This window comes from Hakea prostrata, chromosome 11 (genome assembly GCF_041222555.1).
Source record: "Hakea prostrata isolate BN-2017 chromosome 11, UWA_Hpros_2, whole genome shotgun sequence".
Lineage (NCBI taxonomy): Eukaryota > Viridiplantae > Streptophyta > Magnoliopsida > Proteales > Proteaceae > Hakea > Hakea prostrata.
This window is the reverse complement of record NC_142610.1, coordinates 19,707,463-19,733,917: the sequence shown is the minus strand read 5'-3', so window position 1 is coordinate 19,733,917 and position 26,455 is coordinate 19,707,463. Positions and strand designations below refer to the sequence as shown.

General features: G+C 38.1%; 3 protein-coding genes across 3 annotated transcripts; all 3 read right to left on the bottom strand.

Annotated features, from left to right (window-relative positions):
- Positions 1 to 1,801: 1,801 nt before the first annotated feature.
- On the bottom strand, positions 1,802 to 8,853 carry LOC149000682 (RNA-dependent RNA polymerase 1-like). The gene is made up of 4 exons (XM_089140473.1): positions 8,346 to 8,853; positions 5,516 to 7,431; positions 4,717 to 4,867; positions 1,802 to 3,911 (listed from the first exon to the last, which is right to left on the bottom strand). Exons 2-4 carry the CDS (start codon positions 6,178 to 6,180, stop codon positions 3,084 to 3,086), a joined length of 1,644 nt encoding a protein of 547 aa, XP_088996599.1. The 5' UTR covers positions 6,181 to 7,431; positions 8,346 to 8,853; the 3' UTR covers positions 1,802 to 3,083.
- On the bottom strand, positions 6,184 to 8,044 carry LOC149000683 (RNA-dependent RNA polymerase 1-like). The gene is made up of 5 exons (XM_089139203.1): positions 7,993 to 8,044; positions 7,816 to 7,895; positions 7,201 to 7,431; positions 6,963 to 7,066; positions 6,184 to 6,829 (listed from the first exon to the last, which is right to left on the bottom strand). Exons 1-5 carry the CDS (start codon positions 8,042 to 8,044, stop codon positions 6,184 to 6,186), a joined length of 1,113 nt encoding a protein of 370 aa, XP_088995329.1.
- LOC149000681 (putative RNA-dependent RNA polymerase 1) lies at positions 8,768 to 23,354 on the bottom strand. The gene is made up of 6 exons (XM_089140472.1): positions 23,156 to 23,354; positions 19,911 to 20,461; positions 15,444 to 17,389; positions 14,453 to 14,603; positions 12,873 to 13,674; positions 8,768 to 8,889 (listed from the first exon to the last, which is right to left on the bottom strand). Exons 2-6 carry the CDS (start codon positions 20,436 to 20,438, stop codon positions 8,867 to 8,869), a joined length of 3,450 nt encoding a protein of 1,149 aa, XP_088996598.1. The 5' UTR covers positions 20,439 to 20,461; positions 23,156 to 23,354; the 3' UTR covers positions 8,768 to 8,866.
- Positions 23,355 to 26,455: the final 3,101 nt, after the last annotated feature.

The window sequence follows — 26,455 nt, the reverse complement described above, 5'->3', positions numbered from 1 at the left end:
TTGCCATTCTGCATTGGTTGAAGCACTTGGAATAATTCCTGTGAAAAATTCAGATCCATCTTACAAGAAGTACCAACGCTTCGAGGGAGGTCTTTCCAAGACTGGTCCAGCAGTGTGGCAACAATGCGTGCAAGATACAGAAACACTTGTCTGATCCACATGAGTATTTTCTTCTCTTGTTCCACAGAGTTTGAATGTTATTGTAAGTGTTCAGGTTAACAATTTGGTCTATTTCCACTTTTTGGAGCTTTGAGCTCTGTTTAGAGTCCAAAGCCCCTACACTAGAATATAAGTAAAACTACTTACCATGAATAAAAATCAGATGAAGTTATAGATTCCTTAGATTTATATTGCAACTATGAAAATTCTGTAAACAGTGTATGATTTTGGTCGTAAATCAAATAGAAGGAAAGCATCTCCTGAATTTTCTGGTTATTCTCAAGCCTCCTTGTTTACATAACATTCTGGAGTTCCATCAAGCCCTAACTTATTATTACACATAAGTGGGGTTTTTCCAATCCAAGCATAACAGCATAAGCAACATCAGAAACCTAATTGAGATGGAAGAACCCTCCTATACAACTGAGCATGAAACCTTCTGCAAATTGATGTTCAAGTGATGATTCATCATGAGACCTGATAATGGTATTGGCCTTCTTGATGTGTATCAGCTTGTCATAGATGCCATGGAAAGCTCAAAAAATGATCCTAGTCCATGTATGAACTGAGATAATCAATATTCGGAACAGTATCGACTACTCGATATTGATTCGGATCGGCCTGAATTGAGTTTGATCCGTTCAAGTTTTCATTTGAAATCTAGTTTCTCTTTTTTCTTAGGGACTTTAAGGGCGGACAATGGTGCAATGGTCAATAGATTACAATTATAACCTCATGTCAAGTTATCGAAACATTTTCTTACCAAAATTTGCCAGGCAAAACTATGTATGAAAATTGCCCCCACCCTTCCCCTTGGACTCTCTGCACAATTGATTAACATTACAACCATCAGTTACCTAATAAAAGAAAATTAATGAGATATATTATAACTCAGCAAATAAGACTACATCAAAGAACAGTTTTAGTCATTAATACATATGATAATAAATAACTAAATAAATGAGATATAATGAACTTCAGTTACTCATAACTTGTGTGTTTAGTATGCTTGTAACAGAATCTTGCATCCTATAAATTTGTTGTAACAGGGCAAGTGAATTGATCAAAACAAGTTATCCTTCTTTGGTTGGGAAATTTTAGATTAGCATTAGATGGCGTATTCCTGTGTCATCTCAATGATAATTATAGGGTTCTTAGCTTTCATGGGTAATGTGATTGTTCCTGCACTTGCAGTGAGGAACATAACACCTCAAATACCTGTTGCAGTACTACCACCTGAACCTCAACTTGGGTTTTTTAAATTTCTAGACTCTTGCACAGCACGGATACATGATGAAGCATGTGGAACAGAAATTGTTATAGGGTTGGGTGGCCAAGGCGAAGTTAGCAAGAAGTGTTGCCTTCAACTTATAGATATGGGACCTAATTGCCATTCTGCATTGGTTGAAGCACTTGGAATAATTCCCGTGGAAAATACAGATCCATCTTACAGCAAGTATGAACACTTCAAGCAAGGTCTTTCCAAGACTGGTCCAGAAGTGTGGAAACAGTGCCTGCAAGATACAGAAACGCTTGTCTGATCCCGTCATAAGTATCCTCTTTTCATGTTCACAGAGTCCAAATATTATTGTAATGGTTCAGGTCAAGAAATTTCGAACAGTTTATAGGCTTTGGTCTATTTTCACTTCCTAGCTTCAAGCTCTGTTTAAAGCCTGAAAGCCCTGCAAAAGAATATCAGAAATACTGCTGCTCATGAATAAAAATCAAGTGAAGTTACAGATTCCTTTGATTTATACTGCAATTAGGAAAATTATGTAAACAATGTTTGATTTTCGTCGTAAATCAAATAAAATGAAAGCATCTGCTGAATATTCTAGTTATCATGAGGAAAATCAGATGAATAAGAAATGGAAAAATGGTAAAATGTTTAATACAGATCTCAGATATTTTCAGAAGCAGTCTAGTCAAGCTTCCCTGTTTACATAACATTTTCGTCATAAATCAAATAAAATGAAAGCATCTGCTGAATATTCTAGTTATCATGAGGAAAATCAGATGAATAAGAAATGGAAAAATGGTAAAATGTTTAATACAGATCTCAGATATTTTCATAAGCAGTCTAGTCAAGCTTCCCTGTTTACATAACATCAAGCCCTAACTTAATATTACACACATAAGTGGGGTTTTCCCAATCCAAGCATAACAACGTAAACAACATTAGAAACTTAATTGAGATGGAAGAACCCTCCTTTTCAACTGAGCATGAAACCTTCTGCAAATTGATGTTTCCGGTGATGATCAATTGTGAGATCTGAAAATGATATTGGCCTTATTGATCTGTATCAGCTTGTCATAAAATGCACCATGTAAAGCTCAGAAAAATGGTCCTGATTCATTCCCTCACTGTAGAGTCCCAAATAATCAAGATGATAGTTAGGTGATACCAAGTCCCTCATCAAACCTTTTCCTTCCCTGCTCTTTTAAAGACCAAACAGCCAATCCAATTGCCTCCACATCGCGTTTCTTTGAGAATGGCTTCGACATCTTCATGATACTCCCACTTAGGATTTCTGCCTCAGCTTTGATCCCATAATATACCAGTAGATTTGCCAAGTTTGGAGAGAACCATTAACATGGCAATAAGTCCTTCACAATGGCACAGCTAGTAAATGCTTTGGATTGAAATTATAAGTTCACAACCATAATTTGGCTGCATGGAACAAACTCAGTTCGATACATACAGTATATTAGCTATATCTGCTATGAAATTTTGATATTCAAATATTAAGACAAGTATCAGTAACCATAACCACCATTCAGCACTTCAGTCAAGCCTCTCTATTTACTTTACATTTCATTCAGAAAGTATCATCAAGCCCTAACTTTTTACACATCTAAATTGACTTTCCAATCCAAACACAACACAAGTAACATCAGAAATAAATGTCATTAAGGGAACCCTGCTACCCAACTGAGAGATTGAGACCACCTGCAAATTGGCGTTGCAGTGATGAATTATTAACTGACCTTTTGATACTGTTATCCTTCTTGATCTGTATTAGCTTGTCATAGATGCACCATGGGAAACTCAGGAAATGATCCAAATAATAAGGATGATATGTGACATGATACCAAGCTGACGCCTTTGCATATATCTTATCACGAGATGACACAAGAACCTCTTCAGACCATTCCCACCCAAACCCCTGTTCAAACCATCCCCTAGCCTCCTTCTTCAAAGATCTTACAGCCAATCCAACTGCCTCTGCATCTCGCTTCTTTGTAAATGATTTTGCCATCTTCATGATGTTCCCACTAAGGATTTCTGCCTCGGTATTTATGCCATAAGAATCCATTAGGTTTCCCAACTTGGAATCATACGCTTGTTTGTAATAAAAAGCATCATCGATGTAATCCTCAAAGCCGTCAACCTTCATGTCAGGGTCATAAGATCTCCATGCCGCTTCTCGAGTAGAGTTTACAGAGAATGTCTCTGATGCTTTCTCTTTTATTTCTCTGAAAAGTTTCCCAATAACCCTTTGTGATTCATAGGTTGGCTTGTCAAGTTTTTCCATGAAATCTGGAAATTCATTGACACGTAATTGATCTGGAATTTCAGCTGGTACACCAGTCTTTGGGAAATCAACAGCAGTTGAGAATAGCTTTGCAAGTTCTAGACAGTTTTCGCTTTCTGCCATGTCTGGTTCCCTGTCAGCAAACACTGTATGAGCATTTGCAATGATTCCAAGGATTTCATTCACAATGTACTCTGCGAAGTACTCCTCAACTTCCTGTGCCAAAAAAGAAAATGACTCTGATGGATTTTCAATTCTACAACTGAAAAAGAATTAGTGTAAGAGCCTATGGCCATGGATCTTAGAAGCTCATCCAAGTGCAATTTACAAATAAAAGCAAACCTTGTGATAGATTGTTAAAAGAACATGTGAAATGCAAATTTAAAGTAGATATTGGATAGTTTTCAAACAGACCTTTTCCATTACACTATTTAAGCATCTATTTAATTTTGCAGAAATTTGTAATAAGTACAGTCAAGGGTAACATTGAAAAACATGTCAAGATTTTAGTAAAGAAGTTCACAGAGCTTCATTTGAACAACCATAAGAGATAATGTGCTAGAAACTTTATCGAATGTGGAAGAATGAAAGCACAAATTTGAAGGAAATAGTAAGGAACAGTTTTTTTTTTTTTTTTTTTTTTTTTTAAATAAGAAAATAAACTGAGCATTTGATAAAGCAAACAAGTTTGATAGACATCAAAATCTCCAACGCATTAATTAATCCTCATGGGACCGTAAATCCAAAGTAAAATCTAAAAATCAAATCACAAATCATTTGTAAGGATGGCATAAATTTTTCATTCAGGACAATGACATGGTGTTTACATAATAAATAATACGAAACTACAAGAAGTTTATAGGAACATTCTCCATTTTCCAATTAATTGACTCAAATTTAAAAACAGTAGGACAACTTTGCAGTCCAGACTACAGAAAAGATTAAGGGAGAACCAGAATCATTATCTAAGGTACTGAAGAGTGTGAGAAATATATTGAATCCCATCATGCAAGACTGGTACCTCAATCGTAACATCATGGTCCAAGGACAAAGTTGGTGCTGGAACATACTCCATGGGTTCGATTTGCCAGGTTGGAATAAGTGCAGGGTCCCAACTTACAAAATATATATCTCCATCTAAATCACTCCCAGAACATTCATTTGGATGTGGTCTACAACAAAAGTTCAGAAAACATTCAAAAGAAGTTCCAGTCAACGAAATCTTGAGATCCATAAAGAGCATTTACATCAAAGGAATTCAATAACAGAATGGATGCATTAGAAAATAATAATAATAACAGAAAAATGATTTTTTTAAATTTATATAAAAAAAAATTAACCCCTCTTTGATTGCAATTGATTAGGAGATCCCACTATAAGATATTCAAAACACCCAAATATTTCAGTTATATAGAAAAACAATCAGGGAGTGACCCTGGTGCAATGGTAAGGTTGCTCCATTTTGGTCACTGGTTTGAGTCTCTGAAAAGCCTCTCCATGAAGCAAGGTAATGCTGTATACATTATGACCCTCCCAGTGTCCAGACCCACACTGGTGGGAGCCTTCTGCATCAGGTATGCTGTTTTGTTGAAAAAAAACAGTTATACGAAGGGAGAGAGATAGGTGGGGGGCCCAACCATGATGGAAGGACAAAAAAAAAAAACCCAGGTACAGTTACATCATGTATGGTACAACCTTTATCCTCATAAGAATCTATTTGATATAAGTGAAACTAAGATCCCAAAATCAGTTCAGGAGAATATCAAGATCCAGTACAGTAAAAGGTAACTACTGGAATAAATAATCTAAAAGCATCTCACCTTGGTCCTTTTTGTGGGAAAACAACAGAGTCCACCATATGATGCAATGCCTGGACATCAATGGCTTGCAAAACACGCACGTCACCAGGATGTAAGCATGGGTTTTTAGCAACAACTACCTTCCCCTCAACAATGAATTTTTTCTGGCCCGAATCATTTCTGTGAAACATAAAAGAAGAATTCCCACAAAACTGTTTACGCCCAAAGCTAGAAACCTGGACAAATACTTGCCCATATTCCAAGGTTCGAGTTTCATCCATACATCCCATTAATGATCTTCCACATGAAACAAATATCCTCGTCTTGGTCCGTAATTCTTGAAGATTAGCAGCCCGAAATGCTTGTAGCATCATTGAAAGGAATGGCTCCTTATTAGGCTTATAGCCACACATCAACATTTCCTTGAGAACGTTACTGTTTTCACCAGGAGACATCAGCTCAAGTGCTTCCTGTGCCCTTGATGGATCAGTTAGAATAGCATCCAGCTCGTCTACAGCCTGCCTTTGCTTCTCCAGAAATATACGATCATTCACTCCAAGTGTTGACAAAAGGGTGATTATCTGACGATTGAGAAAACAAGGCTGGTACTTGCTCCATGCCAGAACATCTAGTTTTGTGTTCTCTGATTTATACTTGCACATGCTTTTTCTCAGGGACAATTTCATTTTTTATGTCGGATCTACAGCCACAACACCCTTGTAGCCACCATACCTAATTTGAAAGGCAGATGGAGTAGAACCTCTTAAGTCACACTTTCTTGCAACTTTTGCTGCAAAATCAGCAGAAATTTTACCAATCCCATCTGAGAAAATGTATGTCATCCCTCCTCGTTGCCGCTTTATATCCAAGATGGTTACAACTTCATGCTTTTCAACACTAAGAGTTTCTGTGGAAGAACTGAAAGATTGACCCAATCTAGCAGCATATTTTGCCACATTTCTTATTTCATGAAAATCACCCATCCATTTTCTGATCTTTGCTGCTGTAATCCCATCATTTGTTTTTGCAAACATCCATGCAGAATTATCACGCAACTGACTCGATGAGAAGGCAAGGAAATCAAACCACTTTTCTCCAATAACGATGCCATTTCTTAATGTAGACAGTATCCTTTTATAAACTCCTGTGCGCCTTTCTTTGCTACCATTAGATGTACGTGGAGATAAATCACTTGAAAACATTTTATCCAAATTTTCATCAACAGAGGAGACACGAATAAAATTATCAATGTGCTTAGAGTAGTGACGTAGCACCCGATTCGAAAAATTAGCTTCTGGACCAGAAAAGTAAACTTTACAAGGGGTAACTTGAACCCTGCGAACATATACCAAGCCAGCATCCAATGATATAGTAGGGGACCGAAGAGTGCACTTGGATCCAAGGTAGCTTCTATATTGTTTGTGGAGCCACCTAACTGGATCATATTCGCATTCTTTCAAATTGAAACAGCTTCTCCAGTGCATTTTCTATGTAGTTAACTGGAACGACAAAATCAGGAAGAACTAATTTGAAAAAGTTAGCATCAAGTGTTGGCCCTGAAAGGCACCCATTCTGTACCAAAGAACACACCCTAAACAGGATGTCATATGGGAAACTCCACAACTCGGGAACATCAGGAGGGCCAACAATGGGGACTAGATCCAAATTATTGGAAAATGCTGATCCACTCCTTAAGATAAACTGACCTTATCTTCTTTGTAGTTGATAATATAGTTTTTCAAATCCGGAAGTGCATAGCTGTTTAGAAGCCTCAAACACAAGGCAGAAGATTGGCCAATACAGCATGAGCGGGTGAAATCAGTTGCTCTATCCCACTGATCATCTGAAGCATCCTTGAAATAGTTTAAACAGGGATCTTCAAACACATGGCTGGAAGAGCGTATGGGTTTCTCATAGATCCAAGGAGCACCAAGCACCTGAAATTTGAAGAAGTCAGACTGTCTTAAATCATGCTTTGTGAAAGATTCAAATGTTCAGAGAAGTCATGTCTGGACTATAAGTTTGCAGTAAAATGGAAAATTTCAAGCAAAGAAATGAAGTAGACTATTAAATTAAATCAATTGCAAAATGCTATCAAATATTGCTTGTATTTAATTCCATAGAGAGAATGGAGAACTAAACTCTAGCATCCAAGATACAGAGGGAGCTTCTGTGCTGCCTGCTCTGCACTTGTGTGTGGGTATTTCAGTCTGACCAGTTATTGAGGCAATGTACTATAGTTACTCATGTGAACCAATCAGGTATGCCGAGACAAATCAATTGTATATGGGTTCTCAATATGCCTAGACAAATCAACATACATTGGCACTCAGAATTTCTATTGATCCCATTCTAGATTTAGATTTCCACATATAAAAGCTTACTAACAGAGTAGGAACATCTATAAAATTTATAAGAACCCCAAGAATAATTATGGCTTTGTTCGAATCAAAAACTCATAATTCCAATTGCAAAAGTAGGATCACATGCAAACTTACTCAGAGTACCAGAATCCCTTAGTATGCCTTTACATGAATAATCACTTATCATCACTGTAAAACAACTTCTATGATGTTCACATAGTTACCCAAATCGAAAAATCTGAGGATCATACCGTATTACCCTATTACTAAACAAGCTATGAAACCAGGAGCAGTTGTGAGTCAATTTTACTCTTTATATCACATTGAATTGTGATGCATCACTAGATCATAGGTCAATTCCAATGGTAATAGATCATTGGGCATCCAATCTAATTAAGAAATCAACATCTTCATGTGATGCAATGGATAAAATCATGATCAAATTGAATTAAAAAGTAAAATATTGAAACTACTACTAGTGGGCATACCTGAATCAGGAGATATTTGTAAGTACCATTTGGACAACGAAGCTGGATTTTCCAGATGTCCTCATAAGTTAGTTCAAGCTTATATCATAAACCTCCATAAGAAAGGACAAAGTGTATTTTCCGCATGTCGAAACCAAAGGAAACCATAACACTCTTGCCTGTATAGAGAACATAGAGCTCATTACTTGACACTTGACAGCCAAAATGCAGTGTGGTATTCTCCAGACAGAGAATTGGTGACCTTGGCTTAGGCACTATATCATGTTCCACATGCTGAACCTGCAGCCAATGATGCTGGTAATACAGCTGCTTACAGGCTAATGAGGTTATCAGATCAGCCCACTTAGCAGATGTAAATTGCACAATTGCAAAAGCTAATGCTTCCCTATCTGGCCTTGGATTCTTGGGTGGCCTGAATTTTATTGCATAAACTGTTCCATTGCCAGTGTGGTCCTCTAGGAAGTTCTTAACTTCTTCTGCATTCACATCAGCAGGGAACGGATAAAAACGAATTGTTCTCCTCATCTCCTTCGTCCAAACCAAGCTGCAGTTCCATGTTATTTCATACAAAATAAGTGACAATGAAAGGCTAATACACACATGATATTTAAGAGGCATAAAGAAAAACTAGCTTCTTTTACTAGCAAACTAGGTCATTTCAACTTCAAAGCACCAGTCAACACACATAGAGATCCAAAAACGTAAGAAGGTAAAGCCCATGGTAAAGAGATCCTACATCAACAACTATTGGAGTTGTAGCCATTACCGAGGATAAGAAAGATAAAATCACAATTTGACACTGTTATGTGGGTAATATAGAAGGAAGTCTGCAGGCAGGAATCTGCGGGTGGCCTTAGAAAATCTGTAGAATCAGAGATTACAATATTGTCGGCCTCCTCACACTCATTTGGAAAGATAATCAACAAGGAAAATTACATTTGGGAAATTGGGTCTACTCCTACCTCCTTAGGTGCGAGTCTTTTTGGTCCGCCCGTGTTCCTCCTAATCCCTCGGGATCTAGAGGAATTTCTTAACCTTAGTCCCCTAGAATCCTCAACCATCTTCACATTACCGATGGCTCTTCTTTCTCCTTTTGGCTTGACCCTTGGCATCCTACTGGAATAGTCTCCCAAGTAGTTGGGGACCAAGCCCTCTACTCTTCTGTCATCCCCAAAGATGCCCCTCTTGTGCCATTCATCACCTCGGGCTCCTGCCCCCCCCCCCCCCACTTCCATCCCGGCTTTTGAGAAGATTTGGGCCAACCTCCCTCCCCTTCCTTCCCCCCACCTAAGTAGAGACAAAGTCATCTGGCTTCTTTCTAACAATGGGCTCTTCTCTACAGCTCTTTCTTGGGACCACATTTGCTCCCCGTCCATCCCTTTCCCCTGGGTCAAATTGTTTTGGTTCCCCGACAACATCCCTACACAATCGTTCACCTCCTGGAGAGTCTTTACCAATTGCCTCCCTACCCGATCCTTCCTCTTCCATCACCATATCCCTAACACCCCTCAGTGCATTTTTTTTCCCCTCCACAGTTGGGATCTCCCCCACCTCTTCTTCACTTGCCCCTTTTCTAAGCATATTTGACACTTGGCTCCAGCTACTATTTGGCACTAGTTTAGATGCCCTCAGCCTTTAAACATCGAAGCTTGTAGGGTCCTATCTTCTTTCAAAGGTTCTTCCATTGCGGACACGACTGGAAATCTAGTTTCCAGATCCTACATCTCTCCCATTTGGCTTGAAAGGAACCTTCACAGATGGCCTTCCAAATCAAGACCTCCAGACCAAATTTGGAAAGCCATCTATAAGGATATTTGCTCCAGAAATTTTGTCATCCCTCACAAGCCCCTTAGGCTGCGTTTGTTTGTTGGAATAAAGATGGGGTGGGAAAATTCTTGAAAAACGTGTAGATTTCTTACTTTTCCTTTAAATCCCAAAATGGTATATTGTTTGGTTGCTTGGGGTGGGAAAGTGAAAAACTTGTTTTGTCTGCTGATGTGGCAGCCCAACTTTCCCACCCCATGCTATTTTAAAACCCCACATATTTGGTGGGACTTTGTGGGAAAGTTGGGAAAATTAAAAAGTGGGACCCACCCCTATCACTTTTCCACAAAACCCTTTCCTTTCCTTTCCTTCTCCCTCACCCCACTACACATGGGACCCACATGTTTTTTTTTCCCACCCCACCTTTGCAAACAAACGCAGCCTTATAGATTCCCCCAAGGAATAGGCAAACTGCTGTTACCTGGGGTTTAGATGTTTCCGTGCTCCTCTCGAGCTGATGTAATTCCATCTTGTACATTCTTTCCCCTACCCTCTTTCCTTTTGGGTAATATATTATTTATTCATCCAAAAAAAGAAAATATGGTTCGATCTAGTGTATCGAAACTAGATTGAGCCAACGTAGTACGAGATGAAGTTTAAACGGTTTGATGTACCACATCTCATCAGCTCAAAAGCTTTTGACACATCAGTCACATACCTTCTTGTGCATTCCTTCATGTATGATGATCTAAAACCAAGTAAGTGACAGCTAAAGGCTAGTACATACATGATATTTAAAAAAGCATCAAGAAAAGTATCATCTTTTATGAGAAAAAAGAGTTGCTATTTCCCCTCTTTAATTTCCAGAAGAATGGCTAAGCCCATGATCAAGACCCTGCTTCAACTACTAGTACTGCTGAAGCCATTACAGAGGCTGAAAAGGGTAAAATCACAACTAAACACTTCTAAACTGCTTAATGGCTAATCATGTCATGCAGAAGATCGAAAAACTGAAAACAGAAGGCAGGGTACCAGAGAAACATGCACTGCAATACTAACAAGAAGACGAGATGAAAGAAGACCAATTACTAAGAAACCAAAGCATAAGAACAACAATTTGTACTAAACCCATTTCCTGAAACATAAAATATGAAAAAGCACAATAGTCCAGATAACTAACTACCTGACCTAAAGAAGTCTCAAAGAAGACTCAAAATTGCTGAAACCAGTGAGAGTAGATAGATGCTTTCAAAACGAAGCAGAGTGAGGAAACTAGGAACCATAAACCACAAAATCCACCATGGTTGCTTTACAAGGCAACAATCAATTCTTTATCAATCCCAAGGAAAGAGGAAGGAATGTGATATTTCCCAAGTAATTCTAGCAGACCACAAAGCAAGAAACGAAGTATACTCTATTCCACACTCACCCATTTTATCTTGGAGATTTCTTTCAGACCCGAGTGTCTTAACAGTCCAAGTGATGTAAGAACCCGTCGGATCAGAACCTTGTCTAATATGGGCCCACAACAAGTATGATGGGAGCTTCACCAAGGCACGTGGCAAATTTGTATTTGTTGTAAGTTAAAACTCATCTATTTTTTATAAAAAAAAAATAAAAAGTTTCAAGTCAATCGAAGTCGTCATGACGCGGTTGACGACGAAATGACGTAGTAGGGTCCACATTTAGCCAAATCAATAGAAGTAATCACGGAACTTAATATCATCGAAATTCGGTGATTTCGCCCCCTGGCGAACCGAAACCAAGGGGCGAAAAGAACTTTCTCACCAGTCGCCGGAAAGTCGCCGATTTTCCGGCGAACCAGTGAAAATCAGCCAAATTTCTTCTTCTTTTTTTTTGGCTAATGCTGTAGCCAAGAGCATCAGGTCTATGTAGCTTCGGACATATTAAGCCATTATGCACTTCATGGTTGTTTGATCTCTATAGATCATGTTCTGTTTGCCTCCTTTGTTGCATAATAAATGGAACTTCAATTAAAATATAATATATATATATATATATATTTGTGCTATCTTAGAGAAATTATCATATAAGATTAACCACCCTTTCACATGGGAAGATCAGACTCACTGGGAAGGAAATCAATAGTCACAAATGAAAATTTGATAGTGGATGTTTGGATTATGAATTAATTCTAAAATTAATCCAGAGTCCAATATATTTATGCAAGTAGTAATAGTAGACTCTCATACTTGGAAATTGAAATTGGTTATAACACAGAAAGATTCTGCATGCAAGTCCGGATCACCTTCCATGACAAGGTTGTGTTCCCCTGACAGGTTTTGACCACAGAAATAGAGTGGGGCCTGCTAGGTTTCCATTTCTCCCCCAGTTTTGATCCCATAATAATCCAGTAGATTTCCCAAGTTTGGAGAGAACCATTAACATGGCAATAAGTCCTTCACAATGGCAGAGCTAGTACATGCTTTGGATTGAAATTATAAGTTCATAACAATAACTTGGCTGGATGGAACAAACTCAGTTCGATACATACAGTACATTAGCTATATCTGCTATGAAATTTTGATATTCAAATATTAATACGAATATCAGTAACCACAACAGCCATTCAGCAGTTCAGTCAAGCCTCATTATTTACATTACATTCAGAAAGTATCATCAAGCCCTAACTTTTTACACATCACAATCGACTTTCCAATCCAAACACAAAACAAAACAAGCAACATCAGAAATTAATGTAATTAAGGGAACCCTGCTACCCAACTGAGAGATTGAGACCACCTGTAAATTGGCGTTGCAGTGATGAAAAATTAGTTGATCTTTTGATACTGCTTCCATCCTTCTTGATCTGTATTAGCTTGTCATAGATGCACCATGGGAAACTCAGGAAATGATCCCAATTCAATCCCTCATTGTAGCATCTCCAATAATCAGGATGATATGTGACATGATACCAAGCTGACGCCTTCGCATATACCTTATCAGGAGATGAACCTGACCCAAGTACCTCTTCAAACCATTCCCTAGCCTCCTTCTTCAAGGAACTGACAGCCAATCCAATTGCCTCTGCGTCTCGTTTCGTTGTAAATGATTTTGCCATCTTCATGATATTCCCACTGAGGATTTCTGCCTCGGTATTTATGCCATAATAATCCATTAGGTTTCCCAACTTGGAATCATACTCTCCTTTGTAATACAAAGCATCATCGATGTAATCCTCAAAGCCATCAACCTCCATTTCAGAGTCATAAGATCCTTCTCGAGTAAAGCTTATAGAGAATGTCTGCGATGCTCTGTCTTTTAACTCTCTAAAGAGTTTTCCAATAACTCCTTGTGATTCATAGGTTGGCTTGTCAAGCTTTTCCAAGAAATCTGGAAATTTTTTGACACGTAATCGATCTGGAATTTCAGCTGGTACACCAGTCTTTGGGAAATCGACAGCAATAGAGAATAGCTCTGCAAGGTCCAGACAGTTTTTGCTTTCAGCCTTTTTTGGTTCCATGTCAGCAAACACTTTGTGAGCATTTGCAATGATTCCAAGGCTTTCATTCACAGTGTACTCAGTGAAGTACTCCTCAACTTCCTGTGCCAGAAGGAAATAAATAAATAAATAAATAAGAAGAAGAAAATGACTCTGATGGATTTCCAGTTCTACAACTCAACGAAGAATGGATCATAGAAGCACATCTAAATGCAACTTACAAATACAAGCAAACCTTGAAATGGATTGTCAAAAAATTTTAACTTCAAACAAAGTAGATATTGGATACTTGTCAAACAGACTTTTTCCATTACACAATTTAAGAATTTATCTAGTATTGCAGAAAACAGTAATAAGTACTGTCAAGAGTAACATTGAGAGAACATGGTAATAATTCACGTAGCTTCATTTGAACAACCATGAGAGAGAATGTGCGTGAGACTTAATCAAATGTGGAAGACTGAAAGCATTATAAGGAGAAAATAATAAAGAACAGGACTTCAAAAAATAAATAAATAAACACTGGGCATTTGATAGAGCAAACTCCTTTGATAGAGATCAAAATCTCCAAGGCAGTAATTAACCCTCATGGGGACCAAAAGAACATTTTGAAATCTAAAATTCAAATCACGAATCGTTAAGGATGGCACAAATTTTTCGTTTAGGACAATAACACTGTTTATGTAATAAATATATATGGAAGTACAAGAAGTTCAAGAAACATGCTCCATTATCCAATTCACTGACTCAAAATTACAAACACTAACACAACTTCACAGTTCACACTACAAAAAAGATTAAGCAAGAACCAAAATCATTATCTAAAGGTACTGAAGAGTTTAAAAAATATATTTTGCAACCTAAAATGCAAGACTGGTACCTCAATCGTAACATCATGGTCCAAGGACAAAATTTGTGGTGGAACATACTCCATGGGTTCGATTTGCCAGGTTGGAATAAGTGCAGAGTCCCAACTTACAAAATATAAATCTCCATCTAAATCACTCCCTGAACATTCATATGGATGCGGTCTACAACAACAGTTCAGGAAACATTAGAAACAAGATTTAGTCAAGGAAAACTTGAGATCCATAAAGAGAATTTACATCAAAGGACCTCAATAACAGAACACAGGGCGTAAAAAATAAATAAGTAACCGCCAACTGAATCTTTAATTTATTAAAAAGAAGAACTTAACCCATCTGTTTGGTTGCAGTTGATTAGGAGCTCCACTACATGATATTCTTTTTTTTTTTTTGGTTAATACTACATGATATTCAAAACAACCAAATTTTCAGTTATATAAATACATAAATAATAGGGTGAAGATAGTGGTAAATGGTATGGTTGCTCCATAGTGACCAAAGTGGTCACCGGTTTGAGTCTCTGGAAAGCCTCTCCAAAAAGCAAGATAACACTGCGCGCATTATGACCCTTCCAGAGTCCAGACCCACAATGGTGGGAGTCTTCTGCACTCGGTATGCCGTTTTAATAGAAAACAATTATAAGAAGGGAGGGAGAAAGGTAGGGGGCCCAGGGTCGTGCTTCAATGCACTGTGCTTCCTACGATCGAGATTGAAATCTCGACCAAAATTTCGAACTCAACTGTCCATTTTGCAAAAATTTCAATCTCGACCGTAGGCTACAAATGCCATGCATTAATTACGCAGCACCCAAGCCAAACGCGGGGGCCCCAACCCATGATGGAAGGACAAAACTCAGGCACAATTACATTGTGGATGGTACAAACTATGTGTTCATAAGCATCTATTTGATACAGGTGAAACCAAGATCCCGAATTTCGTTCAGGAAAAATATCAAGATCCAATATAGTAAAAGGCAACTACTGGAATAAATAATAAAAAGTGTACCTTGGTCCTTTTTGTGGGAAGACAACACAATCCACCATATGATGCAATCTCGGGACATCAACAGCTTCCAAAACACGCACATCTCCAGGATGTAAGCATGGATTTTTAGCAACTACTACCTTTCCCTCAACAATTAATTTGTGCGGGTCCGAATCATTTCTTTGAAACATAAAAGAGGAATTCCCATGAAACGGCTTTCGCTCAATGCTAGAAACTTGGACAAATACTTGCCCATATTCCAAGGTTTGAGTTTCATCCATACATCCCATTAATGATCTTCCATCTGAAACAAATATCCTTGACTTGGTTCGTAATTCTTGAAGATTAGCAGCCCGAAATGCTTGTAGCATCATCGAAAGGAATGGCTCTTCATTAGGCTTATAGCCACACTTCAACATTTCCTTGAGAACATTACTGTTTTTGCCAGGAGACATCAACTCAAGTGCTTCCTGTGCCCTTGATGGATCAGTCAGAATAGCATCCAGCTCATCTACAGCCTGCCTTTGCTTCTCTAGAAATATACAATCATTCACTCCAAGTGTTGACAAAAGGGTGATTATCTCACGATTGAGAAAACAAGGCTGGTACTTGCTCCATGCCAGAACATCTAATTTTGTGTTCTCTGATTTATACTTGCACATGCTTTTTCTCAGGGACAATTTCATTGTTGACGTCCGATCTACAGCCACAACACCCTTGTAGCCACCATACCTAATTTGAAAGGCAGATGGAGTAGAACCTCTTAAGCCACACTTTCTTGCTACTTTTGCTGCAAAATCAGCAGAAATTTTACCAATCCCATCTGAGAAAATGTATGTCATCTCCCTTCGTTGCTGCTTTATATCCGAGATGGTTTCAACTCGTTGCTGCTTTATATCCGAGATGGTTTCAACTTCATGCTTTTCAACACTAAGAGTTTCTGTGGAAGAACCAAAAGATTGACCCAATCTAGCAGCATATTTTGCCACATTTCTTATTTCATGAAAATCACCCATCCATTTTCTGATCTCTGAAGCTATAATCCCATCATTTGTTTTTGCAAACATCCATGCAGAATTATCACGCAACTGACTTGATGAGAAGGCAAGGAAATCAAACCGCTTTTCTCCAATAACTATGCCATTTTTTAATGTAGAGAGTATCCTTTTATAAATTCCTGTGCGCCTTTCTTCGCTGCCATTAGATGTACGTGGAGATAAACAACTTGGAAACATTTTATTCAAATTTTCATCAACAAAGGAGACACGAATAAAATTATCAATGTACTTAGAGTAGTGGCGTAGCACCCGATTTGAAACATTAGCTTCCGGACCAGAAAAGTAAACTTTACTAGGGGTTATCTGAACCCTGCGAACATATACCAAGCCAGCATCCAATGATATAGTAGGGGACCTAAGAGTGCGCTGGGATCCAAGGTAGCTTCTATATTGTTTGACAAGCCACCTAACTGGATCATATTCGCATTCTTTCAAATGAAACAGCTTCTCCAGTGCATTTTCTATGTAGTTAACTGGAATAAAATCAGGATGAACTAATTTGAAAAAGTTAGCATCAAGTGTTGGCCCGGAAAGGCACCCATTTTGTACCAAAGAACACACCCTAAACAGGATGTCATATGGGAAATTCCGCAACTCAGGAACATCCGGAGGGCCAACAATGGGGACTAGATCCAAATTATTGGAAAATGCTGATCCACTCTTCAAGATGAACTGACCTTTATCTTCTTTGTAGTTGATAGAATACTTTTTCAAATCTGGAAGCGCATAACTGTTTAGAAGCCTTAAACACAAGGCAGAAGATTGGCCAATACAGCATGAGTGGGTGAAATCAGTTGCTCTATCCCACCGATCATCTGAAGCATCCTTGAAATAGTTCAAACTGGGATCTTCAAACACATGGCTGGAAGAGCGTAAGGGTTTCTCATAGATCCGAGGAGCACCAACCACCTGAAATTTGAAGAAGTCAGCCTGTCTGAAATCATGCTTTGTGAAAGATTCAAATTTTCAAAGAAGTCATGTTTGGACTATAAGTTTGCAGTAAAATTGTAAATTTCAAGCAAAGAAATGAAGTAGTAATAGTTAAATCAATTGCAAAATGCTAACAAGCATTGCTTGTATTTAATTCCACAGAGTCTGGAATGGAGAACTACACTCTAGCATCCAAGATACAGAGGAAGCTTCCGTGCTGCCTGCTTTGCACTTGTGTGTGGATATTTCAGTCTGACCAGTTATTAAGGAAATGTACTATAGTTACTCATGCGAACCAATCAGGTATGCCGAGACAAATCAATTGCATATGGGTTCTTAATATGCCTAGACAAATCAACGTACATCGGCTCTCACAATTTCCATTGATCCCATCCTAGATTTATATTTCCACATCTAAGAGCTTACTAACAGTGTAGGAACAAAGAAAGAAGAGAAACCTGCTTAGGTGGAATTGCAATGAAACTTCACCCCTTTTCTACTACCACCCTTGACCCTCCCATTTCCCATCTCCCAGTGAAACTCTATCCTGCCGTGGCTTTTGATGACTCAAGTAAGAGAAGCAAGGAAATTGAATCTCCCCTTGTTTCTCTCCTCTCTTTCTCTCTGCTTCTCCACCTCTCATTTTTCTCATGACTTGTATTTCTCGTTTCTCTTCAATGCTGCTGCTACTGCTATTGCCACTGCCACTCTTACGCAACAATAGCAACCGAAGCAAAGAAAACTAGAAGATGGGAAAAATCCCATCTCGAATTGCTGTGGTCCGCGTCGTCTCACTTTCACTCCACCATGTCCATTCAGAAGCTTAGACGCTTTATCATGCTTATACTTGCTGCTTGTTTCTGCTTCTCCTTTGTTGCTGCTATCTTCATGCTCACTAACTCCCACAGCTTCCATGGCTCCCCCAGCTAGCGTGACTTTGAAGCTTTCAGGTTTGAGTTGGCTGCAAACGCAATCGCAGCCTTGCCCTGGAAAAAGCCCCATGGAAGACCATTGGCAACAACCCTTCCCGACGAGTGCTCCGGCAGCTCCAGACCTAGGGATTCGAAGCTCTGCAAAGCTAGTTTCCGCCTCTGCCTTCTCCAACACCTCTCCGCCCCCAAATCCCTTCGCTCTCTTCTTCTCCCCCGACTACGAGTTGCAGTCAAGATTCCATTCTCTCACTTCCCTCGTCTCACCCCTCTTGGGCCCCCACCCCTTTTTTAACTCTTAACTTCTATCGAGCCCACACTCCCAGCCCAATTCTCCTTCCTCTTATTGGGCCTAGCCCACTTCAACCCTTGTTAGGCCCGCTCCCCTCTAAGAGTGGGGTATACTCAACCTAGGCCCCTTCGGTTTCCTGTAGGCCCAGCTCCCCTATTAACCCAACCGCCCACCTCTCCTTGCTAACCGAGCCATCTGGCCCACCTCTAACCCTATCGTGGACACCATTCCCAATCTCTCTCAGACTAATATCCAATCCATTTATGATCCATTCATTTTCTTGTAGATGAGTGACATGTGTCATAACATCACATCAAAAGGTTGACGTCCATTTATAAGTCACATTATTTTTTTTAAATGTAATCACAACTATTTGATATGACTTATAAATGGATTTCAACAATTTGATGTGATGTTGGAATACATGACATACATCTACAAAAAAAATATGGATGGTCCGACTAGATTAAATTCCGTCCTCTAACAGAGTAACTGTGCAAATAAATGGTAGCACTACTTCAGTGAAGATTTTGTTATTGATTTTTGTTACCATGAAACAAGAAGAAAAAGAAAATTCAAACAAAAAAAAAAAAAACAAAAAAGAGGAAATTTCTAGTTTGTCTATTTTGCTTTCTGCTTTTGCTCATTGATAGTTGCCAAGCTTGTTGCAAACTTAAGAGTACCAGAATCCCTTAAGGCCTATTTGGTTACATGAATCTCGAGATCTCAACTATTTAGATATTTTAAGTATATAGATTTTAAATCTATGGAGTCATAATTCATACAATTAACTATTTAGTTAACTTGAATTTTTGGAAATTTCATTATGAAAAACTGTTTGGTCGACGTGATTTTTGTGAATGCGCAAATGTTTAGTGCTTTTACAGTAAAAGTAAAATCCAAAGATTATACCCATAAATCTAGATATTCATCTTTTTACACTAAAAACGTGAATCTATAGATTTCATGAATCCAAAGATTTTCACAACCAAACGAGTATAAATCTCGCATTCATGAATCCAGAGATTTCAAATCTTTGGATTCATATAACCAAACAGGCCCTTAATATGCATTTACATGAATAATCACTTATCATCACTGTAAAACTACTTCTATGATGTCACTAGATCATAGATCAATTCCAATGGTAACAGATCATTGGGCATCCATTAATCTAATTAAGAAATCAACGTGTTCATGTGATGCAATGGATAAAATCATGATCAAATTGAATTAATTAAAAAGTAAATCAAATATTGAAACTAGTGTGCATATATACCTGAATGAGTAGATATTTGTAATTTCCATTTGGGCAACGAAGCTGGATTTTCCAAATGTCCTCACGAGTTAGTTCAAGCTTATAATCTACACCTCCATAAGACAGAACAAAGTGTATTTTCCTCATGTCGAAACCAAATTTAACCAGAACAGTCTCGGCTGTATAGAGAACACAGAGCTCATCATTTGAAACTTGACACCCAAAATGCAGTGTGGTGTTCTCCAGAGTGAGAATTGATGACTTTGGCTTGGGCACTATATCACGTTCCATATGGCGAACCTGCAGCCAACGATGCTGGTAATACAGTTGCTTATTACTGGTTAATGAGGCTATCTGATCAGCCCACTTAGCAGATGTAAATTGCACAATGGCAGAAGCAAATGCTTTCCTATCTGGCTTTGGATTCTTGGGTGGCCTGAATTTTATTGCATGAACAGTTCCATCGCCAGTGTGATGCTCTAGGAACTTCTTGACTTCTTTTGCATTCCCATCAGCAGGGAACGGATAAAGACTAATTGTTCTTCCCATCTCCTTAATTTGTCCAAAACAAGCTGCAGTTCCATGTTATTTGATACAAAATAAGCGACTATAAAAGGCTAATAATACACACATGATATTTAAGAGGCATAAATCAAGAAGAACTAGCTTCTTTTACTAGCAAACTAGGTCATTTCAACTCCAAAGCACCAATCCACAACACACATAGAGTTCCAAAAATGTATGTAAGAAGGTAAAGCATGGTAAAGAGATCCTGAATCAATGTCTATTGGAGTTGTAGCCATTATAGAGGATAAGAAAGATAAAATCACAATTTGATGACACTGCAGTTATGTGGCTTATGTGGAAGGAAGTCGATCTGCAGGCAAAAATCTGTAGAATCAGAGATTACAATATTGTCGACCTCCTCACACTCATTCGGAGAGATCATTTTCATGAAGGAAAATTTCATTTGGTTGACTTGGGTCTATTCCTACCTCCTCTAGTGTGAGCCCTTTTCGTCCACCCTTGTTCCTCCTAATCCCTCCTAGATCTAGAGGAATTTGTTAACATTAATCCCCTAAGAATCCTCAACGATCTCTCTTCACATTATTGATGGCTCTTCTTTCTCCTTTTGGCTTGACCTTTGACATCCTGCTCGAATCATCTCCCAAGTATTTGGGGCTCTAGCCCTCTACTCCTCCAGCATCCCCAAAGATGTTCATCTCGCGCTATTCATCACCTCGGGCTCTTCTCCCCCCCCCCCCTACCATCCCAAATATTGAGTAGATTTGGGCCAACCTCCCTCCCCTTCCATCCCACCACCTGAGTAGAGACAAAATCATATGGGTTCCCTCTAATAAGAGGCTCTACTCTACAATTTCTACTTGGAACCACATTTGCTCCCGATCCACCCCTGTCCCCTAGGTCAAACTGTTTTGGTTCCCCAGCAACAACTCTAGGCAATCTTTCACCTCCTAGAGAGTCTTTACCAAGTACCTCCCTACCCAATCCTTCATTTCACATCGCCCTATCCCTGTCTCCCTACAATGCATCTTTTTCTGCTCCATAGTTGGGGTTCTCCCTCATCTCTCCTTCACTTGCCCTTTTCTGAGCATATTTGACACTTGACTCTAGCTTATTTGGCATTGGTCTAGATGCCCTCGACCTCTAGACATTGAAGTTTGTTAGGTCCTATCTTCTTTCAAAGGTTGTTCCATTATGGACATGATGGAATTCAAGGTCCTGCATCCCCCATTTGGCTCAAAAGAAACCTTGGCAGATGGACTTCCATGTCCAAATCTCCAGATCAAATTTGGAGAGCTGTCTTAAGGATGTTTGCTCTAGAATTTTTGTCATCCCTCACAAGCCCCTTTTAGCTAGATTCCCCAAGGAATAGGCATATTGTTGCTACTTGGGGTTTAAATGTTTCCTTGCTCTTCTCGAGCTGATGCAGTTCTCTCTTGTACATTCTCTCCCCTACCCCATTTCTTCCCTATTGGGTAATATATTATTTATTCATTTAAAAAAAGAGAAAATATGGCTCGATCTAGTGTATCAAAACTAGATTGAGCAAACATAGTACGAGATAAAGTTTAAAGGGTTTGATTTACCACATCTTATCAGCTCTATTGCACATTCCTTCATGCATGTTGATCTAAAACCAAACCACAACTAAAGGCTAGTACATACATGATATTCAAAAAGCAATAAGAAAAGTATCATCTTTTATTAGGAAAAAGTGTTGCAATTCTCTTTTTAATTTCCAGAAGAGTTGCATTGAGCTGTGTATGGCCATGATCTAACAATGGTCAAGGTTGAAATATCGATCACTCGTTTCGCATAAATCTATATAGATATAGTATACTAGTAGGGGGAGGTGAGAGTGAAATCACATAGAAGTGAAACTACACCCACATAACCAGTTTTTAGCACGACTAGTGGCTTGCTTGAATACTTATAAGAAGATTAACGATTTACAATGAAAACTACCAAATGCATGTAATGCAAAAAGTTATAGAGGGGCCTAGGAGATGGTAGAGGCACGACTGTAGGCATGCCATCTCAAATCCTTCCTCTATGAAATTAAGAGAATAAAAAGCAAAAGCAGGTCATAATTCTAAGGATTCCTTTTCGGGTTTCTGAAAGATTAAAAAAAAAGTATACGAAAGCACTTACCATAAGAAAGAGAGCTTTATTGGTTACTTAAGAAGGGATTTACAAAGACACATCTTACAACACATAAGGCTCCATTCATAGTCATTTGGGCAGAAATTTTCATTTTTAAATCTGTTAATCTTCTTGATGATATATTTTCATTTGTAAATATCATTAATCTTCTTGTAAGTATTCAAGCACACTACCAATCACGCTAATAAGTATTCACAATTCCATCATCACCATACACAGTTCAGTGTTGTACATTAATGGCATAGCAGTATTGAAGCAATTCACGATCAAGAGACCCTGCTTCAATTACTAGTAGTGTTGAAGCCATTGCAAAGGCTAAAAAAGGTAAAATCACAACTTAACAATTCAAAAATAGAATATAAACTGCTAAATGGTTAATCATGTCATGCAGAAGAATGGAAAACTAAAAACAAAAAGCAGAGTACTAGAGAAAACATGCAATGCAATGCTAACAAGAAGACAAGATGAAACAAGACAATTACTCAGAAGCCAAAACATAAGAACAACAATTTGTACTACACCCATTTCTTGAAACATATAAAATATAAAAAGCAAAATAGTCCAGATAGTTATCTAACCTTAGAAGTCTCAAAAGAAGATACAAAATCTAAAACCACTGAGAGTAGATAGATGCTTTCAAAACAAAGCAGCTGAAGTGAGGAAACTAGGAACCATCAACCATAGTTGCTTCACAAGGCAACAACAATGCTTCATCAATCCCAATGAAAGAGGAAGTAATGTGATCTTTGCACAAGTAATTCTAGCAGAACACCAAGCAAGAAATGAAGTATGCTTTTACTTTGTTCCAAAACCGTTACCCTTTTTATATTAGAGATTTCTTTCAGACCCGAGTGTCTGAACAGTCCAAGTGCTTTAAATACCGTCGGATCAGAGTGCTGGTCTAATGTGGGCCCATAACAAGTATGATGGAACCTTCATCAAGCGGCACGTGGCAAATTTGTATTTGCTGGAAGTTGTAAGTTGTAAGACTTGTAACTCAAGCTATTTTTTTCTTAACTCTTTCAAGTCAATCGGAGTCGCCGTGACGCGGTCGTTTCCTTTGGACAACGCAGTAGGTCCACATTTAGCCGAAACAATGGTAAATTTGTATTTGGTAATATAATATTTCTTAATTACCGAAATACCCTTCCGGTCACCAATTTGTTAAATATTTTTATTAAAAATATCCCTTTAACCTTCACATTTTATGCCAATATCTTCATATATTGATTTATAATTTTTTATATTTTTGTGGGCATCTTGATTGTTTGTCAATGTAAGGTTGGTAGAGTGGTAAAGATCCATGCTTCTCAATGGAGAGGTCTATAGACTGCTTCTCCCCTCGAAAGATGTAATCAAGTGAGCGCAAGCTGGCCCGAAAAAACCTCAGCTTCCAAAAAAGAAAAAATTCAAGAAAAAATTTTAATGGCATCACATGATAATTAGTGAAAAATATAGACGTATCAAAATTATACCAAATTGGCAATGACCTATTTGATCAAAAGAAATGATAAAAATGCTCTTATTTGTATTATAATATATTAATATATTATAAAATGATAAATAAAAGAAAGAAAAAACCAAAGATAAAATTCAGAATTTTATTTTATTAAGAATAACACTGTAAAATCACAAAAAGTAAAGGTAATTCAGAAAGCATATAATTACCCAACTATGATTTAACAAATTTACAAATAAGATGGAGTGTTGTGAAAATTCATGAAAGGGATGGCTCAAAGAGATTCCCACAAATTCCAAACGGAAAAATCTAAAGTTAAGAAACGACATTTCTTATGGACTTTTTTCAGCAAAACATGATTGGTTTCTTAAGGAGTACGGAAGGATGGAAAATTATTTACTTGGGAAAGCAATAGTAATGAAACTTGACCCCCAAGCAGAGGTACTCATTGGATGGTTAGAACTTTGTTTAACCTCCTTTTGGGGTTCTTGTCTTAAGACATAAAACTGAGAGTAGCATGGAATATTTGGGAAAGCAATGTTAATGGAACTTGAACCCCAAGCAGAGGTACTCATTGGATAGTTGGAACTTTGTGTAATCCCTTGTGGGGTTCATCTCCAAGACAAAGTGGTGGTGTTGTGATGGGATTGCTACATTTAACAACTTTCCAAGAAATCAATCAAGACCTCATGTTATTCTCTCGCCAACTCGCTTATATTCAAGGTTTAAAGTATTCCACGATACCATACGATACTAGCCGATACGTATCCATATTTGACCCAAGCGATACAATACATCTCATTATGTCTCTCTATTGAACTACGTTAATATATATTAATCAGAGTGATACAATACTCGATACAGGACGATACGTCTTTTAAAATCACATGACCGATACGATACTCAATACCGATACTTTAAACCTTGTTTATATTATACTACATCTCCGTATTTGGTGATAGATCAGCATACATGGACCCCTCTCCACGAGGCCAAGTAAAGATAAACATAGATACAACATTAAAAACCAATCGAGACTTGGGTGGTTTGGAAGTTGTATCGAACCATAGAGGTTAGTCCTTATTGGTTGTATCTGAACTGGTCCTTTTTCAAGACTCATTTATGGGTGAAGCCTTAACACTAAGAATGGGCTTTATTACATGCCTTGGGTGAAGGCTTGGATGCAATATTGGTCGAATCTGATCGTTTAAAGTTGATAAAGTGCTTAAACAACCCCTCCACAAATCCGGCTTCGGTGCATTTTGCATCAATAATGGAGGATATAAGGCACCTGAACATTTTTTTCATTTCTTATAGTATTGATCATGTTACTAGGAAGTCTAATACCACAGCAAACTTTCTAGCCCGAAAAGCCCAGTCTATTTCAAACTCGAATGTCAGGCTTTTTTCTTCTCTCTCTTACTCCCTTGGCTTGTTCAGCTGAATGATAAAAAAAACTTATTAGTTTCTTGTTTATCCTATTGCATAGATTCCTTTTTCTTGATACAGAAACACTTGTTTGATCCCTTCATTAGTATTTTCTTTTCTTGTTCCACGGAGTCCAAATGTTATTGTAAAGGTTCAGGTGAGAAATTCCAGACAGTTTATAGTTTGGTCTGTTTCCACTTCTTAGTTTCAAGCTCTGTTTAGAGTCCAAAACCCCTACACAAGAATATCAGTAATATTGCTGCTCATGAATAAAAATCAAGTGAAGTTAAAGATTCCTTTGATTTATACTGCAATTAGGAAAATTTCTGTAAACAATCTACATTTCGTAGTAAATCAAATCAAATGAAAGCATCTGCTGAATATTCTAGTCATTCATGAGGAAAAACAGATGAATAAGAAATGGAAATGGTAAAATGTTGAATACAGATGTCAGATATTTACACAAGCAGTCTAGCCAAGCCTCCCTGTTTACATAACATCAAGCACATAAGTGGGGTTTTCCCAATCCAAGCATAACAACATAAACAACGTTAGAAACCTAATTGAGATGGAAGAACCCTCATTTTCAACTGAGCATGAAACCTTCTGCAAACTGATGTTTCTAGTGATGATCAATTGTGAGATCTGAAAATGATGTTGGCCTTATGTATCTGTATCAGCTTGTGATAAATGCACCACGTAAAGCTCAGAAAAATGATCCTGATCCATTCCCTCATTGTAGAGTCCCAAATAATCAAGATGATATGTTAGATGTTACCAAGTCCCTCATCAAACCTTCTCCTTGCCTGCTTTTTTAAAGATCTAACAGCCAACCCAATTGCCTCCACATCACGTTTCTTTGAGAATGGTTTCAACATCTTGATGATACTCCCACTGAGGCTTTCTGCCTCAGTTTTGAACCCAGTAGATTTCATAAGTTCGGAGAGAACCATTAACATGGCAATAAGTCCTTCACAATGGCACAGCTAGT